The following is a 20,214-nucleotide window of genomic DNA, read 5'->3' on the forward strand; positions in this document are numbered from 1 at the left end:
TGTTGTTGCAGGAGTTCTATGGTTGTCTGCTGTGCCGTGATCAATTGTTGCAGTAGGGCGTTATCCATCATTCTTGAATGGTTCCTCCGGGTCTACTGGAAGAATCTTGATTTACTCACTTATCCTTGTGTCGCTCGTCCACCTAATGCCCGCATTCTCCACCAATGTGAGCGGACCAAGTAATTGGGCGTCACTCTAAAGCGGAAAGGTGGAATAAACGAGTCAGGAGTAGGTTTTCTTGATTGAACACAGTTCTCTATTGAGGGCATTTGGTCAACACAAACATATTCAAGGAAAAACATACATCTTCTTCTCCAGATGAAACAGGAACACAATACGATTATCTTTAAACTACAACAAAAGTCACGAGATTGTCACGTCTTAGTGGTTCTTCATGGATAGATCCTCTGTCTCGGTGGCCATCTTTGAGAGATAGTTTCCCCCCCTCTCTGCTGGTTCCATACTCTCTCTTATAGGGGAAGGAGAATATGTCATTAGTACCGTCAGCTGTGCTTAATAATTGCCTCTGGTTACCTTGTCTCCCATGCCTTGTTGGGCTACTATCCGTGAGCCCAGCCTGCCCTCTGGTGGTCCTTCCACAATACATAACTATAAACATTGGTGAGCATCCACACCAGCGGACCGTTTATCATTCTGTAGTACACTTGTCAATCAACTGATCAATGCATCCTACTGTACACTGTGTGACATACACTCTGAATTACCTAAAATGACCAATCCCTCTTTCAGAGTCAGGTCAACCCAAGCTGTCCTGTGCAAGTGGGCTAATAGTAGGCCTACCATTAAAACAGAGAGGCAGGTAGCCTAGCGGTCCAATAACTGAAAGGTTGCTGGTTTGAATCTCAGAGCCAACAAAGTGAAAAAAAATCTGCCAAAGTGCCCTTGAGCAAACCGCTTAACCCTAATTGCTCCTATAAATCGCTCTGGATAAGCGTGTCTGCTAAATGACTAAAATGAATAAATGTAAAAAGTTTAAGATTTTTCTAACAATTTTCAGGTTTTCACTCTCAAAGTCACACTTTAACAGAAAAACAACACAATTGTATGTTCTAAGTCCACAACAATGCTTACACCACACCAGGAGACCACTTTTGAGGTCTGGGAAAAATCTAAGAAATGTAGTGTAATTATTACCCTTTAATACAAGTGGGCAGGCACCTAGCAGTGTTGTTTAGTTAGCAGTGTTTCTGTAGCACATGAGTTGGAGTTTGGAAAATAAATGGCTAGGCTACTGGATTGATGCAAATAATCATGATATCATTCTGACAGGTAGGCATAGGCTACTTTGTAGCTACTGTAGTTAACATTTAATAAAGATGTTTTTTGGGGAAGCCTTTACATATACCAGAAGATGGTTAGGCCTTTCATTAGCATTGCTATAGTTTTTACATTCCTTAATTGTTTGAAACCTGGACGTTTTACTTCACAACATGAGGCATATCTTACCTTACTTGAAAGTAGCCAATAGCTAATCCCAGCATAGAAACGGGGAGGCAATAAAACGTGGCGACTTACTCATATGCGTTCACCTGTTCTATTGACCTTCTTGCAATTTTCTTTCAGTGCCTACCAGCCAAAGGCATTATCCTAGTCATATTAGCAAACCATGATAGTTGTTGCATATTTAAATCCCCCCTCTTTCTAAATTTCTAACGGATATTTCCATCTCTGTCCATGAAAACGCTCGCATGTGAAGTGCACATTGTTTCCCCTCATCAATCTACCCACAATACCCATAATGACAAAGCAAACACAGTTTCTTAGAAATCTTTTTTTCAGTTTTTGATTTGTTAAAAAAGTTTGAAATATCCAATAAATGTCGTTCCACTTCATGATTGTGTCCCACTTGTTGTTGATTCTTCACAAAAAAATACAGTTTTATATCTTTATATTTGAAGCCTGAAATGTGGCAAAAGGTCGCAAAGTTCAAGGGGGCCGAATACTTTCGCAAGGCACTGTATATATTTTTTTTCTTGTGCATTTTGCCTCAAGACTCTGTTGCCTCAATGATCTTGTTGCCACCTGATGCACATTCAGATGTCAAATCAGCACTGCAGAGCTCTCCCAGTGCCTTGATTGTACTATCTGGAAATATGCATGTACACCCTGGCCAATCTACTGTTGCTAGCCCCAATTCTGACTCGTGCTCTGATAACTGCTTCACTGATTTCTGCTATCGTAAAAGTCTGGGTTTTCTGTATGTTAACACTAGAAGCTTATTACATAAAATGGATCAATTGAAAGTGTGGGTTCACAGCTCCAATCCAGATGTGTTGGTCATTACTGAGACGTGGTTAACCTTAACCTGGTTATAACCTTTTTCAGCAAGACAGATCTTCCAAAGGTGGGGGAGTGGCAATCTTCACCAAGGTTCACCTTCGGTGTTCGATTGTCTCCACCAAGTCTGTCCCCAAACAATTTGATTTGCTGGTAATTAAGCATTACACTTTCCAATAGCTAATAGTTGACTGTTGCTGGGTGCTATTGTCCTCCATCAGCACCGGCCTGTACCCTACTTGCACTAATCTCTCTCCTTGCCCCTTACACTAAGTCTATATTTTTCCTGCTAGGTGACCTAAACTGAGACATGCTTAAACCACCTGACAAAGTCCTAAAGCAATGGGACTCCCTAAATCTTTCTCAGATTATCACCAATCCCACAAGGTATGACTCCAAACACGCAGAAAAGGCTACTCTCCTTGATGTTATCCTGACAAATAATCCTGATAGGTATCAGTCTGGTGTTTTCTGTAATGGCCTTAGTGATCAGTTTTACAGTCTGTGTTCGTAATGGCTGCTCAGCCTGTCCTGATTTGTCAGACGCTTGCTAAAAAACTTTAATGAGCAAACCTTCCTTCATGAACTGGCCTACACCAAGTGAAATATATAGTACCAGTCAAAAGTTTGGACACACCTACTCATTCAAGGGTTTTTCTATATTTTTACAATTTTCTACATTGTAGAGTAATAGAGAAGACTTCAAAACTATGAAATAACACATATAGAAAGTGTTAAACAAATCAAAATGTGTTATATTTGAGATTCTTCAAAGTAGCCACCCTTGGCTTTGATGACAGCTTTGCACAATCTTGGCATTCTCAATTTCACAGCGATAGACTTTTGCCCATATCTCCAAAAATCAGCAACTACCCAGCATAGATAATCTACAGCCAAGCAAATACCCCAAAATAGTGTCCAGTGGGGAATGGGGTGCAGTGTGAAAACCCCTGACGTTGGTAATTGGCCACAGCCCTTACCTTCCTTTACTTGGTGTGTTCAGAGTAGAGGAGCTTTTGGAGACAAAAACGTGGTAATTCATAATCTCTCTCGTGCATAATGCAGATAGATGCTATCCCCCAGCTGTTCTAGCACACATTCATCCAGAGTTGCAATTTAAGGTAGCAGCATGGCCACCTGTTCTACAACCATAATTTCATAAGGCAGAAAGTACTTCCATAAAGCATTCTGCCCACAGACTGTCTGTAGTGACATTTAGGTCAGTGTTTCCCAACTATTTCCTTGAGGTCCACCAATCATCAGATATTTGTTGTAGTCCTGGGCTAGCACATCAGATTCAACTAGGTAATGGCTTGATTTTATTTTGTGTACTAGTTGAACGAGGTGTGCTTTATCAGGGTTGCAACAAATATGTTAAAAAGCTGGTGGTTTCCGTGTTTGGGAAACACTGATCTAGGCCTAGACATGTTACCTTGCCTGAAATGTCATTGCAAAGCCAAAATACTCAATGGTCCCAAATAGGTTTTAATAGGCACGCAACAAATACACAAATCAAACACTGATATTAAACACATGCATGACTTTCATTGCATAATTTAAGGGATCAACATTTGAAAACCATTTTCTTGGAATGAATACTAAATTTAAGGACAAGTGGAGACTTGAGTACACACCAGTTCTTCATTCATATTACAGGGCTGAAATGCTTTCCAGTGATTTCTACTTCAATGAATGCCTTTCAATATAACATAAAAACATAGACCGCCTTACTCAGAAACAATGGTTGTAAGTAACAATGTGAAATCTCAAATAAATAATCAGATCAACAGAGGTTTAGATTGAGTGATATGTTTGAGGAGTTATAAACCTACAGTAATTAAATAACTTTATTTTTTATTTTTTTAAACTAGTAAATTGACAGGTGATTATTACAATTATAAAGCAGAAAAACAAATAAGTAGGCAGTATAAGGCAATTAAATTACATTCCCTTTTTTGCTTGTAACAAGTAATATTTTCAGATAACTAAATTGTGCTTATTGGTCATCAAGCTGGGTTATTTCGTTTAATTTCTAAATTAATGTCCTTGTATACGAACCTGAGAATATCTGACCTGAGAGGCTAGTTTGCACACTGATGCAAATTTCTGTAGCACAACAAATACAAAATGTATCTTCCTCGTAAGGATATAACTGCCTAAACTATATATACAAAATGATTGCCCTTATGTATACCAAAAGTTTGAATGTTAAAAAAATAAGTACAACCTGCTCTATGGAATGTTGACGATGAGTTATGAACAAAAATAGAGAAGTAACTGTACAGTGAATAACAATGAACAAAGTGCACCATGGTTCAAAACAAAAAACAAGGTTTCACTTACATTTTTCAAACATATTTTAACCAAATCTCATTGTAATATCTCTAAAATGACATAATTCAGAAACAAATTCCAAATATGTGCATAAAACTTGACGTTTTCTTGAAATCAAGCATTAACATCAGCTATGCACGTATCTGAAGTTTGAATTTGTTTTTTATTGTGGCACATGCATTCAACTCTGGCTGAGGTACTATCTATTGAATTTAAATTCAGGTTCTCCTGGGTCATATACCCATGAAGTAAATTGAACTTCCCTTTGGCAGGATATTGTACTGTGCTGAAAAATGAATAGTATGGAGAACCTAAATACAAATTAAGGAATAAGTACCAAATTACATAAGTGGTAAAACACACAAAATGATACAGTGTATGGTATAAAAGTATTTTCCAATTACCAATGCAACAGTTGTTTCAAGAGTACCAACATTGAAAGATACTACAATTGTACCACATGAGTGAAAAAAAAAAGAATACTTGAGGTCTCAAGTGCCCTAAACAAAAAAATTAAAATAACTTAAGACAAAAAAAAACATGCATGCTTGGCGGCATTAAGTGGTTTTCCTATAAAGAAAAAGACAAGAACAGCAAATAAGGAGTCCAAAGCAATGAACAGAAGTAATCTGTCCGTGTCATTGTCCAGTGTGAATGACCAAGAGTCCACTTAAGACGTTTGAGTATGGGCATGTCAAAGTGCCTCAGAGGTTCTGCTGGCGTCGCTTCTTGGCCTCGATGGCGTCCAGGATGGGCTGGCGCTTGGCCAGGTAGCGCTGGCGGATCTCCCTGATTTCCTGCTCCATTTGGGGGTCCAGGGAGGCCAGCCGTGACCTCAGCTCCTCCACGCTCCATGTTCGCATCTAAAAAGCATACATGTTCACGCAAAGTCATCAATTATACTAAGCTTGAACTTGAGCTGAAAGACATGTAAGAATCCCACCTTTAAACCATGCCGACACCACCAATATACAGTGGAGCAAAAAAGTATTTAGTCAGCCACCAATTGTACAAGTTCTCCCACTTAAAAAGATGAGAGGCCTGTAATTTTCATCATAGGTACACTTAAACAATGACAGACAAAATGAGAAAAAAAAATCCAGAAAATCACATTGTAGGATTTTTAATGAATGTATTTGCAAATTATGGTGGAAAATAAGTATTTGGTCAACTACAAACAAGCAAGATTTCTGGCTCTCACAGACCTGTAACTTCTTCTTTAAGAGGCTCCTCTGTCCTCCACTCGTTACCTGTATTAATGGCACCTGTTTGAACTTGTTATCAGTATAAAAGACACCTGTCCACAACCTCAAACAGTCACACTCCAAACTCCACTATGGCCAAGGCCAAAGAGCTGTCGAAGGACACCAGAAACAAAATTGTAAACCGGCACCAGGCTGGGAAGACTGAATCTGCAATAGGTAAGCAGCTTGGTTTGAAGAAATCAACTGTGGGAGCAATAATTAGGAAATGGAAGACATACAAGACTACTGATAATCTCCCTAGATCTGGGGCTCCACGCAAGATCTTACCTTGTGGGGTCAAAATGATCACAAGAACGGTGAGCAAAAATCCCAGAACCACACCCCCCGACCTAGTGAATGACCTGCAGAGAGCTGGGACCAAAGTAACAAAGCCTACCATCAGTAACACACTACGCCGCCAGGGACTCAAATCCTGCAGTGCCAGACGTGTCCCCCTGCTTAAGCCAGTACATGTCCAGGCCCGTCTGAAGTTTGCTAGAGAGCATTTGGATGATCCAGAAGAAGATTGGGAGAATGTCATATGGTCAGATGAAACCAAAATAGAACTCGTCGTGTTTGGAGGACAAAGAATGCTGAGTTGCATCCAAAGAACACCATACCTACTGTGAAGCATGGGGGTGGAAACATCATGATTTGGGGCTGTTTTTCTGAAAAGGGACCAGGACGACTGATCTGTGTAAAGGAAAGAATGAATGGGGCCATGTATCGTGAGATTTTGAGTGAAAACCTCATTCCATCAGCAAGGGCATTGAAGATGAAACGTGGCTGGGTCTTTCAGCATGACAATGATCCCAAACACACCGCCCGGGCAACGAAGGAGTGGCTTCGTAAGAAGCATTTCAAGGTCCTGGAGTGGCCTAGCCAGTCTCCAGAATGGGCCAAAATACCAGCAATAGTGTGTGAAAACCTTGTGAAGACTTACAGAAAACATTTGACCTCTGTCATTGCCAACAAAGGGTATATAACAAAGTATTGAGATAAACTTTTGTTATTGACCAAATACTTATTTTCCACCATAATTTGCAAATAAAGTCATTAAAAATCCTACAATGGAATTTTTTTTCTCATTTTGTCTGTCATAGTTGAAGTGTACCTATGATGAAAATTACAGGCCTCATCTTTTTAAGTGGGAGAACTTGCACAATTGGTGGCTGACTAAATACTTTTTTGCCCCACTGTAATTACAAAAAACCTGGTCTAAACATTGCATACTAAACCATGGTGTCCTCAGAAGTACTTAGTGCTTTCAGATTGCATAATGTTGAAGTTCATCCTAAGAACTCTTTACCAATGAATGTTAAGATCCTTACAAAATCCCAAAATACAGGCTCTCGATAATGATAGATAAGGCACATGAGCATTAACGCTTTCGCACATTGCACCGAATGTTGATCTATTGTTCTGCTGCTGACATTTTCAAACGATTCTACATGTAAAATCGGTGCGCACTCAGTTCGCAAATTACGGCCGGCACTCTATTCAGAGGTGCTAAATACTCTCGGCCAGCAAACGCTATTGGTGTGTCTGAGCCTTTGTACTGGTTAGGCTATATGCCAGATTAGGATATCATGCCTGGTTTGGGTGGCAGGTAGATTAGCAGTTAAGAGCATTGGTCCAGTAACCAAAAGGTTGCTGGTTTGAATCCCCGAGCTGATTAGGGGTAAGTAGGAAATTACCCCAAATAACCAAAATACCAATGTAACCCTTTAAATATATGAATCTGGGACCGATGCCTATCGGTGAATCGTTACATCCCTAATAGCCACGTAGGCTAATGGATTAATCTATCAGTAAATGTAGGCTAATGTCCTACAACAGCCTACTTCGGTTGCAAAGTGAGGCCATGAGCTCAATATTAAGAGGTGAAAAATCTATGATATATAAAGTATTCAGACTTATACATTTTTCCCACATTTTGTTATGCTACAGCCTTATTCTAAAATGGATTAAATACATGTTTTCCCTCATAAACACACACACACACACACACACACAAAGCAAAAACAGGGTTTTAGAAATGTTTGTAAATTTATTACAAATATAAAAGATAAATGTTTAATGGACATTTTGGAGTGCCAACAGAAGATCTTCAAAGGGTAAGACATGAATTATATAGTTATTTCGGATTTTTGTGTAGCACCTGCCTGGTTGAAATCTGATTTTCATGTGTTGGTATGCTGGGCGCTGTCCTCAGATAATCGCATGGTCTGCGTTCGCCGTAAAGCCTTTTTGAAATCTGACACTGTGGCTGGATTAACAAGAAGTTCATCTTTAAACCGATGTATAACACTTCTATGTTTTATGAATTCTTATAAGTGTTTCTGGTTTTGAATTTGGCGCGCTGCAATTTCACTGGGTGTTGTCAAATCGCTCCCACGAAAGGGATTGGCACGCGAAGGGATCCATAAGAAGTTAAGGACTCAGCAAGCTTCAGTTCGGCTGGCGCCTAGCCGAACTCGGCTAGCTGAACTGAACGAGTGTGCTCTCATACTCCCTTAAAAGACGTTCACTTGAAAAAAAGCTGCAATTGTAGTGTTTGTCCATTTTGAGATGGCGTACCCAGAAGATACCTCGTTAAAATAGTTAGAATTTATCTAAGCTCAAGAAATCTGTCATTAATTTTGCCAAATAGATCTTAGTCGCGCAAATTTACATTAAGAGGTTTGGTGCAATATCTTTCAATTAAAAAATGTGAATATGTGGCCGAACAGCTGAAAAAACCCTGAAAAAAGTCCAAAACTACACAAAATGTAATAATATATGCACAAACTCTACCGAACTGTTTCGGATGGGAAGCAGGCATAAACCTTTACACTTGTTTTGTCATGGGATGTTAATGCAATCCTTGGCCTATCCAGATAGATGGTCCATCCAAGATACTTTGGGCAACATGTTTTGTCATATTGAGATGGTAATGTAATTATTGGCCTGTCCAGACAGATCTATTTGAACAAAAGGACAGGTAGACTAATTTCCCCTCCAGGATAGTTTGGTTGACTTGGGGAAAGTGAGGGGTTTCTTTGGGGGATAGTGCTCCCTTTCATGTGTGCTCAGAGGCACCCTTTTCTAGTGTGGGGCCTGACTATATCCACTAAATCAGGGATGGGCAAAAGTGTGACACCAATAAGGACCCCGAGGACTGCAGTTGCCCATCCCTGCACTACAATAATATTATCAACTGCATCCAACCTAAGTGCAATATAGCATACCAAGAAGTGTCCCATATTACATTTTTATATGCATGTCAACATCCTTTTGCTTTTCTTCTCTTTCCTCACAGACACGCCAAGATTAAACATTGTCTACCCAAAACAATCAAAACAGTGGATTGCACGGCCAATATATCAGACCACCACTGATATAGTGGTTCATTCAGGAATGACCTAATGGAGCACAGACAAACACTGGGAGCCCAAATCCTGTTGAAAAGGCCGTCCCAAAACCCATCAAGGAGGTCATTGCAGGCCATATAAGATTCAAGGACACTTGGGGCTATTCTGACACCACCAATTCAACCAGTATTCATGGACATGGTCCTCATTGCACGACAACCTAATACAAACACACTAACAATTTGTTAGCCTCTGGTCATTATCACTCTGCATCTTTAGTGTAGAAAAAAAAACCATTCACTGTAGGCTACTACTGTACAGTCGTGGCCAATGACACAATGACACAAATATTAATTTTCCACCAAGTTTGCCGCTTCAGTGTCTTTAGATATTTTTGTCGGATGTTACTATACTGAAGTATAATTACAAGCATTTTATAAGTGTCAAAGTCTTTTATTGACAATTACATGAAGTTGATGATGCAAAGAGTCAATATACAGTGCCTTGGGAAAGTATTCGGCCCCTTTGAACTTTGCGACCTTTTGCCACATTTCAGGCTTCAAACATAAAGATATAAAACTGTATTTTTGTGTGAAGAATCAACAACAAGTGGGAAACAATCATGAAGTGGAACGACATTTATTGGATATTTCAAACTTTTTTAACAATCAAAAACTGAAAAATTGGGCGTGCAAAATGATTCAGCCCCTTTACTTTCAGTGCAGCAAACTCTCTCCAGAAGTTCAGTGAGGATCTCTGAATGATCCAATGTTGACCTAAATGACTAATGATGATAAATACAATCCACCTGTGTGTAATCAAGTCTCCGTATAAATGCACCTACACTGTGATAGTCTCAGAGGTCCGTTAAAAGCGCAGAGAGCATCATGAAGAACAAGGAACACACCAGGCAGGTCCGATATACTGTTGTGAAGAAGTTTAAAGCCGGATTTGGATACAAAAAGATTTCCCAAGCTTTAAACATCCCAAGGAGCACTGTGCAAGCGATAATATTGAAATGGAAGGAGTATCAGACCACTGCAAATCTACCAAGACCTGGCCGTCCCTCTAAACTTTCAGCTCATACAAGAAGAAGACTGATCAGAGATGCAGCCAAGAGGCCCATGATCACTCTGGATGAACTGCAGAGATCTACAGCTGAGGTGGGAGACTCTGTCCATAGGACAACAATCAGTCGTATATTGCACAAATCTGGCCTTTATGGAAGAGTGGCAAGAAGAAAACAATTTCTTAAAGATATCCATAAAAAGTGTTGTTTAAAGTTTGCCACAAGCCACCTGGGAGACACACCAAACATGTGGAAGAAGGTGTTCTGGTCAGATGAAACCAAAATTTAACTTTTTGGCAACAATGCAAAACGTTATGTTTGGCGTAAAAGCAACACAGCTGAACACACCATCCCCACTGTCAAACATGGTGGTGGCAGCATCATGGTTTGGGCCTGCTTTTCTTCAGCAGGGACAGGGAAGATGGTTCAAATTGATGGGAAGATGGATGGAGCCAAATACAGGACCATTCTGGAAGAAAACCTGATGGAGTCTGCAAAAGACCTGAGACTGGGACGGAGATTTGTCTTCCAACAAGACAATGATCCAAAACATAAAGCAAAATCTACAATGGAATGGTTCAAAAATAAACATATCCAGGTGTTAGAATGGCCAAGTCAAAGTCCAGACCTGAATCCAATCGAGAATCTGTGGAAAGAACTGAAAACTGCTGTTCACAAATGCTCTCCATCCAACCTCACTGAGCTCGAGCTGTTTTGCAAGGAGGAATGGGAAAAAATGTCAGTCTCTCGATGTGCAAAACTGATAGAGACATACCCCAAGCGACTTACAGCTGTAATCGCAGCAAAAGGTGGCACTACAAAGTATTAACTTAAGGGGGCTGAATAATTTTGCACGCCCAATTTTTTAGTTTTTGATTTGTTAAAAAAGTTTGAAATATCCAATAAATGTCGTTCCACTTCATGATTGTGTCCCACTTGTTGTTGATTCTTCACAAAAAAATACAGTTTTATATCTTTATGTTTGAAGCCTGAAATGTGGCAAAAGGTCGCAAAGTTCAAGGGGGCAGAATACTTTCGCAAGGCACTGTATGCAGTGTTGCCCCTTCTGTTTCAAGACCTCTGCAATCCGCCCTGGCATGCTGTCAATGAACGGAAGTTTACATAAACTAGTTTTAATGACTCCAACTTAAGTGTTTCAACCACTCCACACATTTCTTGTTAACAAACTATAGTTTTGGCAAGTCGGATAGGACATCTACGTTGTGCATGACACAAGTAATTTTCCCAACAATTGTTTACAGACTATTTTACTTATAATTCACTGTATCACAATTCCAGTGGGTCAGAAGTTTAAATACACTAAATTGACTGTGCCTTAAACCTGTTGAGTGTAGGGGGCAGTATTTTGATGTTTGGATGAAAAACAGACCCAAATGAAACTGCCTATTTCTTAGGCCCAGAATCTAGAATATGCATATAATTGTCAGATTAGGATAGAAAACACTCCAAAGTTTCCAAAACTGCCACAATATTGTCTGTGAGTATAACAGAACTGACAATGCAGGCAAAAACCTGCGGAAAATTCACCACGGAAGTGCTTTTTTTCCTGAAAGCTCTCTGTTCCATAGCCTGCATTCGCTCCATTTAGAGGGATATCAACCAGATTCCTTTCCCTATGGCTTCCACATCGTGTGAACAGTCTTTAGACATAGTTTCAGGCTTTTATTCAGAAAAATGAGCGAGAACGATCACATCACGTCAGTGGATGGTTGGGTGCCAGCAGAGTTTTGCATGCGCAACAGCTTCGAGCAGACATTTTCTTTCTGTCTCCTATTGGAAAAGCTACTGTCCGGTAGCTATTATCAATTATTTATTGTAAAAACAACCTGAGGATTGATTATAAAAACGTCTGACATGTTTCTACGAACTTTACGAATACTATTTGGAATTTTTGTCTGCCTGACCTGACCATGACCTGCACAAGCCTGTGGATTTCTGAACAAAAACACGGCAACCAAATGGAGGTTTTTGGATATAAAAATAATCTTATCGAACAAAAGGAACATTTATTGTGTAACTGGGAGTCTCGTGAGTGCAAACATCCGAAGATCATCAAAGGTAAGCGATTCATTTCATTGCTTTCCTGACTTTCGTGACCAATCTACTTTGCTGCTAGCAGTTTGTAATGTTTTGTCTGCTGAGAGAGATGTCCTAACATAAACACTTGGAAAGCTTTTGCTGTAAAGCTTTTTTGAAATTGACACACCAGGTGGATTAACAACAAGCTAAGCTGTGTTTTGCTATATTACACTTGTGATTTCATGAAAATTAAATATTTTTAGTCATTTAATTTGAATTTGGCGCTCTGAAATTCAGTGGATGTTGACGAAAATGATTCCGCTAAAGGGATGGGTGCGCCAAGAAATTAAACAGCTTGAAAAATTCCAGAAAATGATGTCATGGCTTTAGAAGCTTCTGAAAGGCTAATTGACATAATTTGAGTTAATTCGAGGTGTACCTCTGGATGCATTTCAAGGCCTACCTTCAAACTCAGTGCCTCTTTACTTGACATGATGGGAAAAACAAAAGAAATCTGCCAAGACCTCAGAAAAAAGTCTGGATCAATCCCTGAACAACAGCAAAGGACCTTGTGCAGATGCTGGAGGAAACAGGTACAAAAGTATCTATATCCACAGTAAAACGAGTCCTATATCGACATAACCTGAAAGGCCGCTCAGCAAGGAAGAAGCCACTGCTCCAAAACTGCCATAAAAAAAAGTCAGACGACGGTTTGCAACTGCACATGAGGATCGTACTTTTTGGAGAAATGTCCTCTGGTCTGATGAAACAAAAATAGAACTGTTGGCCATAATGACCATTGATATGTTTCGAGGGAAAAGGGGGATGCTGGCAAGCCGAAGAACATCATCCCAACCATGAAGCACGGGGGTGGCAGCATCATGTTGTGGAGGTGCTTTGCTGCAGGAGGGACTGGTGCACTTCACAAAATAGATGGCTCATGAGGAGTAAAATGATGTAGATATATTAAAGCAACATCTCAAGACATCAGTCAGGAAGTTAAAGCTTGGTTGCAAATGGGTCTTCCAAATGGACAATGACCCCAAGCATACTTCCAAAGTTGTGGCAAAATGGCTTAAGGATAGCAAAGTCAAGGTTTTGGAGTCGCCATCACAAAGCCCTAACCTCAATCCTATAGAACATTTGTGGGCTTAACTGAAAAAGCGTGTGCAAGCAAGGAGACCTACAAACCTGACTCAGTTACACCAGCTCTGTCAAGAGGAATGGCCCAGAATTCACCCAATTTATTGTGGGAAGAATGTGGAAGGCTACCCAAAACATTTGACCCAAGTTAAACAATTTAAAGGCAATGCTACCAAATACTAATTGAGTGTATGTAAACTTCTGACCCACTGGGAATGTGATGAAAGAAATAAAAGCTGAAATAAATCAATCACTCTCTACCATGATTCTGACATTTCACATTCTTAAAATAAGTGGTGATCCTAACTGACCCAAGACAGGTACTTTTTACTAGGATTAAATATCACACAAGTACCTGTCAAAACCTACTCATTCTGGGGATTTTCTTTATTTTACTATTTTCTACATTGTAAAATAATAGTGAAGACATCACAACTATGAAATAAAACATTTGGAATCATGCAGTAACCAAAAAAAGTGTTGAACAAATGAAAATATATTTTATATTTGAGATTCTTCAAATAGCCACCCTTTGCCTTGATGACAGCTTTGCACATTCTTGGCATTCTCTCAACCAGCTTCACCTGGAATGCAGTTAAATTTTATCCCTCAGCTGTTCTAGCACACATTCATCCACTGGTGCAACTTAAGCTAAGAGCATGGCCACTCTCTGTACCTGTTCTGCTTCCTAGTGAGTTAACCACCATAATTTCATAAAGCAGACTGCCCACAGATTAAGTCTGTAGCGACATCATGGCCAGTGTTTCCCAACCATCTCCTCGAGGACCACCAGCCGTCAGATATTTGTTGTAGCCCTGATCTTCCACATCAAATTCAACTAGTTAATGGCTTGATGTCTTTGATGGACTAGTTGAATGAAGTATATCAGGGCTGCAACAAACATTTTAAAAGGCTGGTGGTCTTGGAAGAGAAGGTTGATATAGACCTACACATGTTACCTAGCCTGAATTTTTATTGCAAAAGCCCTCTCTTGAACCACATGGTCCCTTAAAAGTAGTCTAGATATTCTGTCTCCCTCATGCAATGTGGAAAACACCAAAGTCCACTGTGACGTCTTAACCGTCAGACATTAACGTATTGAAGCCACGCAAACAAAATCAAGGCAATACAGGCAAAAATAGTTTGTATGACAGGTCTATATTTAGATCTAGTGCAAATTAGGCTAGCTTCATCTAGCCTATAGTAAAGACCCCAGTCATCATAACACTTCAAAGAACGACCAAGCTGGACTGATCAAACCAAAATGCTGCATATCGCATCCTCATCTCCAAGTCTAATTTGCAGCTACTGACCCAATTCTGTTGAGTTTTGAAACAAATGTGATGTTTGTATTGTCCAATTGAAGATATTGCCGCTGCTCGTGCTGCCAGTGTAAGTGACTTCTGGAGTCACTAGACAGTTGTCCGTCAGTCTGTTTTAACATAACAAAACGAGAACAAGAAATACATCTAGCGTGACACGGCAAGAGAGCAAAACTGCTGACTCAAGGATGCCACAACAGGTCTCATCTTTTCACTGCTGAGATGTTCCATACCCATCATCTGTGTGGCCAGCGCACTTAAACTAAACAGAATGTGTAGGCAAGGGATGGAGTTGTAAAAAATAAGATTTACCCTGCACTACATCCTTGGTGTAGGCTTAATCCAACTGTTGATGCTAAACATTGTACCTTATATTTTTGTTTTAAGTCATGGGATTCAATAAGTGAACTCATTGGGAAGTTTCCCAGAATGATTAAGCCTAGTACTGGAATAAAAAGCATTTAAGGAAATTCTCAGCTGAGCATGTTTTCAGTCCAGGAATAGGCTTAATCTGTGTCTGAGAAACCAGCCAATAGGGTTTATTCTAATTCTAGCTCATCAGGGGATTTAGTTAATTGGAAGAAATGTCAACACTTAGTTGACCGTTAAGCACGCCATGACTTGCATGACTCCATCACGTTGTAGTTAATTTTGAGGTGCTGAGCCGCGTAGGTTAAAACAATGACAGTTCTATAGGAAGTAGAAGAATGGCTTACTAGAGGCATCGGCATCATGTCACTTAACTTACCACCTCTAGGTCCCCCTCCGCAGGCAGTTTGCGGTTGTCAGCGTTGTGTCCTGGGTCTTCTCCACTGTCGTCGTGACAGTTGGCCTCCTTCTCTTTCTGCTCAAAGTACTCCAGGAAGGACGGCTTGGCGGGCTGCATGGTCTCATCTCTCCCTAGACATGCACCGAAACAATAAGGGCGTTGAAGAAGACCGTTCACGTTCATATTTCATACAGTTTCACAAGGGAGAATTCTATAGATATAAAGGGCTGTTTTCATGCAACCAAACATAATATTTGCATTGAAATGGTTTGAATCCAGCTTAAAGAAGAAAAATACCTTTAACTAAATGCTATGCCTAGTGTTAAGAAATGGTCTTTATCTATATGGCCATATGATGCCTGTACCCCGCTTCCACTGGCGTATCATTAATTCAGCCATTTCCCTGGTCTCTTACAATAGCAGATTTGGTCCATTTGTACAGGAAGAAGAGACGAGCTCCCCACCGTAGCGAAACGTTTTGCAAAAAAAAGCTAAAACAAAGTATTTCTTATTGGACAGGTTTAAGCTGGCCAAAACAGGAAGGGACTGTTTTCTTCACGCTGCGTTTTCTGCCTTTTCTTGCCTACTGAAAATTCCCCAGCACACTACATCCAGTTTGAATAAACTACCATTGGTAGGGTATGGAATATTGTATGACCAAACTGTGTCCCTGTGGCTTGTTTGACAGGGTTGTACTGTATGCTACATTACAATTACATCCACTCCAAAGTGTTTGCTATAGTCTCCATGAAGGATCCCTCTCAAACCTCAGTAAAAGCTTTACGTACTCGTGTTCAGTAGGCACAAAACAGAATAACATTTGGTTAAAAAAATGGAGCGGAATTAGGCTACCTGGCCTAGAGCAATAAAAAAAAATGCTCATACCCTAATCATGAATACCACCCTGATGCAGCTTACTCTGGTGCTCCCTTTCCTTACAGTAACATGAAAGATGTGCCTTCCCCAACTGACACTTAAGCACATTTGAACTTTACGGAAATAACATGAAGGACACACCCGACTGTGAACCATTAAGACAATATGCGTAAATTTGACCCAAAGTCTAAATCACTTCCACAAAGCACTCTAGGCCAACCAAGTTGAGAGACCACCCCAGAATTTACTTAACTCAGAAGTGCTACCGGTTAAAAGTTTTAGAACACCTACTCATTCAAGGGTATTTTTTAAAAATTTTAAATACTATTTTCTACATTGTAAAATAATAGTGAAGACATCAAAACTATGATATTAAACATTTGGAATCATGCAGTAATCAAAAAAACAAATCAAAATATACTTTATATTTGAGATTCTTCAAATAGCCACCCTTTGTCTTGATGACAGCTTTGCACATTCTTGGCATTCTCTCAACCAGCTTCATGATGTAGTCACCTGGAATGCATTTCAATTAACAGGTGTGCCTTGTTAAAAGTCAACTTGTGGAATCTCTTTCCTTCTTAATGCATTTGAGGCAATCAGTTGTGTTGTGACAAGGTAAGGGTGGTATACAGAAGATAGTCCTATTTGGTAAAAGACCAAGTCCATATTATGGCAAGAACAGCTCAAATAAGCAAAGAAAAATGACAGTCCATCATTACCTGAAGACATAAAGGTCAGTCAAAATGGAAAATTTCAAGAACTTCGAAAATGCAGTCGCAAAAAACATCAAGAGCTATATTGAAACTGGCTCTCATGAGGACCGCCACAGGAATGGAAGACCCCGAGTTACCTCTGCTGCAGAGGATAGGTTCATTAACTTCTTTGGGATAGGTGGCAGTATTTTCACTTTTGGATGAAAGTGAACTAGATGGATGAATGCCCACTAGATGTCAACCGTCTTTAGAACGTTGTTTCAGGATTCTACTGTGATGTGGGATTGGATGGGAGCTCTTTGAGTCAGTGGTTTGCCTAGAGCCTCGTTCTCAGTCACGCGCTTTCACTTGAGAGGTAGCTGTCGTTCCATTGCTTTTCTACAGACAATGGAATTCTCTGGTTGAAACATTATTGAACTTTTATGATAAAAACAACCTAAAGATTGATTCTATACTTAGTTTGACAAGTTTCTTCGACCTGTAATATAACTTTTTGAACGTTTCGTCCGAATGGACCAGATCGCGCATTTGGATTTGTTTACCAAACGCCCTTACAAAAGAAGCTATTTTACATAAATGTACATAAATGAACATTATCAAACAAAACAAGCATTTATTGTGGAACTGCGATTCCTGGGAGTGCATTCTGATGAAGATCCTCAAAGGTAAGTGAATATTTATAATGCTATTTATGAAAAATGTTGACTACCCAACATGGCGGATATTTCTCTGGCTGGTTTGGGTTCTGAGCTCCGTTCTCAGATTCCGTTTAAAAATTACAAAAAAAAAAAATCTCACACAGCGATTGCATTAAGGAGAAGTATATCTAAATTTCCATGCATAACACTTGAATTTTCATCAACATTTATAATGAGTATTTCTGTGAATTCATGTGGCTCTCTGCAATATCACTGCATGTTTTGGAACTACTGAACGCTACACGCAAATGTAAAATAAGATCTTTGGATATAAATATGAACTTTATCGAACAAAACATACATGTATTGTGTAACATGAAGTCCTATGAGTGTCATCTGATGAAGATCATCAAAAGGTTAGTGATTGATTTATTTTATCTCTATTTGTGCTTTTTGTGACTCCTCTCTTTGGCTGGAAAAATGTCTGGGTTTTCTGTGAGTTGGTTTGTGGAGCTTTCGCTGTAAAATATTTTTGAAATCAGACACTGTGGCAGGATTAACGAGAATTTTACCTGTTGAGTGTAGGGGACAGTATTTTGATGTTTGTATGAAAAACGTACCCAAATGACACTGCCCATTTCTCATGCCCAGAATCTAAAATATGCATTTAATTGTCAGATTAGGATAGAAAACACTCCAAAGTTTCCAAAACTGCCAAAATATTGTCTGAGCATAACAGAACTGATATTGCAGGCGAAAACCTGAGGAAAATCCAACCCGGAAGCGCTTTTTTTCCTGAAAGCTCTCTGTTCCATAGCCTGCCTTCACTCCATTTAAAGAGATATCAACCAGATTCCTATGGCTTCCACATGGTGTGAACAGTCTTTAGACATAGTTTCAGGCTTTTATTTTGAAAAATGAGCGAGAAAGATCACATCGCGTCATTGGATGGCTGGGTGCCAGCAGAGTGTTGCATGTGCAACAGCTTGGAGCAGACATTTTCTCTCTCTCCTACCTATTGAAGAAGCTACAGTCCCGGTTGAAATATTATCGATTATATATTGTAAAAACAACCTGAGGATTGATTATAAAAAACATTTGACATGTTTCTACTAACTTTACGGATACTATTTGGAATTTTCGTCTGCCCAGTCTTGACCGCTCGAGCCTGTGGATTTCTGAAAATAACGCGCCAACCAAATGGAGGTATTTTGGATAAAAAAATAATCTTTATGGAACAACAGGAACATTTATTGTGTAACTGGGAGTCTCGTGAGTGTAAACATCCTAAGATAAGCAATAAACTGAATCGCTCACCTTTGATTTTCTGACTTTCGTGACCAATCTACTTGGCTGCTAGCTGTTTGTAATATTTTGTCTACTGAGAGAGATGTCCTTACATAAACGCTTGGTATGCTTTCGCCGAAAAGCTTTTTTGAAATCTGACACGCCAGGTGGATTAACAACAAGCTACGCTGTTTTGCTATATTGCACTTATAATTTCAAGAACATTTTATATTTTTAGTAATTTAATTTGAATTTGGCGCTCTGCAATTCAGCGGATGTTGACGAAAATGATTCCGGTAACGGGATGGGTGTATCAAGGAGTTAAAATGGTGCCTAATACTTGTATGTTTGAGAAATTTGATATATGAGATTTCTGCTGATTTGTATTTGGCGCCCTGCAATTTCATTGGCTGTTGGTGAGGGGTTCCACCAGTCCTAGACAGGTTAAAGTTACTAGTCTCAGAAATTGCAGCCCAAATAAATGCTTCAGAGTTTAAGTAAGAGACACATCTCAACATCAACTGTTCAGAGGAGACTGAAATCAGGCCTTCATGGTCAAATTGCAGGAAAGAAACCACTACTAAAAGGTCACCAATAAGAAGAGACCTGCTTGGGCCAAGAAACATGAGCAATGGACATTAGATCAGTGGACATTTGTCCTTTGGTCTGGAGTCCAAATTGAAGATTTTTGGTTTTAACCGTCTTTGTGAGACGCGGTGTGGGTGAACGGATGTTCTCTGCATGTGTATTTCCCACTGTAAAGCATGGAAGAGGTGGTGTTATGGCGTGGGAGTGCTTTGCTGGTGACACTGTCAGTGATTTATTTAGAATTCAAGGCACACTTAACCAGCCTGGCTACCACAGCATTCTGCAGCGACACGCCATAACATCTGATTTGGGCTGATTTGGACTATCATTTGTTTTTCAACAGGACAATGACCCAACACACCTTCAGGCTGTGTAAGGGCTATTTTACCAAGAAGGAGAATGATGGAGTGTTGCATCAGATGACCTGGCCTCCACAATCTCCCAACCTCAACCAAATTGAGATGGCTTGCAATGAGTTGGACTGCAGAGTGAAAGAAAAGCAGCCAACAAGTGATTAGAATATGTGGGAAGTCCTTC

At 39.8% G+C, this 20,214-nt stretch overlaps 1 protein-coding gene across 2 annotated transcripts in view; it reads right to left on the reverse strand.

The window, feature by feature from the left end:
- Window positions 1-3,765: 3,765 nt before the first annotated feature.
- Window positions 3,766-20,214, reverse strand: part of LOC139413213 (serine/threonine-protein kinase 4-like) — a 64,098-nt gene continuing 47,649 nt past the window's right edge. For both annotated transcript variants that reach the window (XM_071160331.1, XM_071160332.1), the window contains 2 exons: window positions 15,552-15,703; window positions 3,766-5,495 (listed from right to left, as the gene is read on the reverse strand). In XM_071160331.1, coding sequence (XP_071016432.1) covers window positions 5,337-5,495; window positions 15,552-15,703 — 311 coding nt within the window. In that variant the 3' untranslated portion in view covers window positions 3,766-5,336. The remainder of the gene's footprint in view (window positions 5,496-15,551; window positions 15,704-20,214) is intronic.

Source organism: Oncorhynchus clarkii, chromosome 7, assembly GCF_045791955.1.
Source record: "Oncorhynchus clarkii lewisi isolate Uvic-CL-2024 chromosome 7, UVic_Ocla_1.0, whole genome shotgun sequence".
Lineage (NCBI taxonomy): Eukaryota > Metazoa > Chordata > Actinopteri > Salmoniformes > Salmonidae > Oncorhynchus > Oncorhynchus clarkii.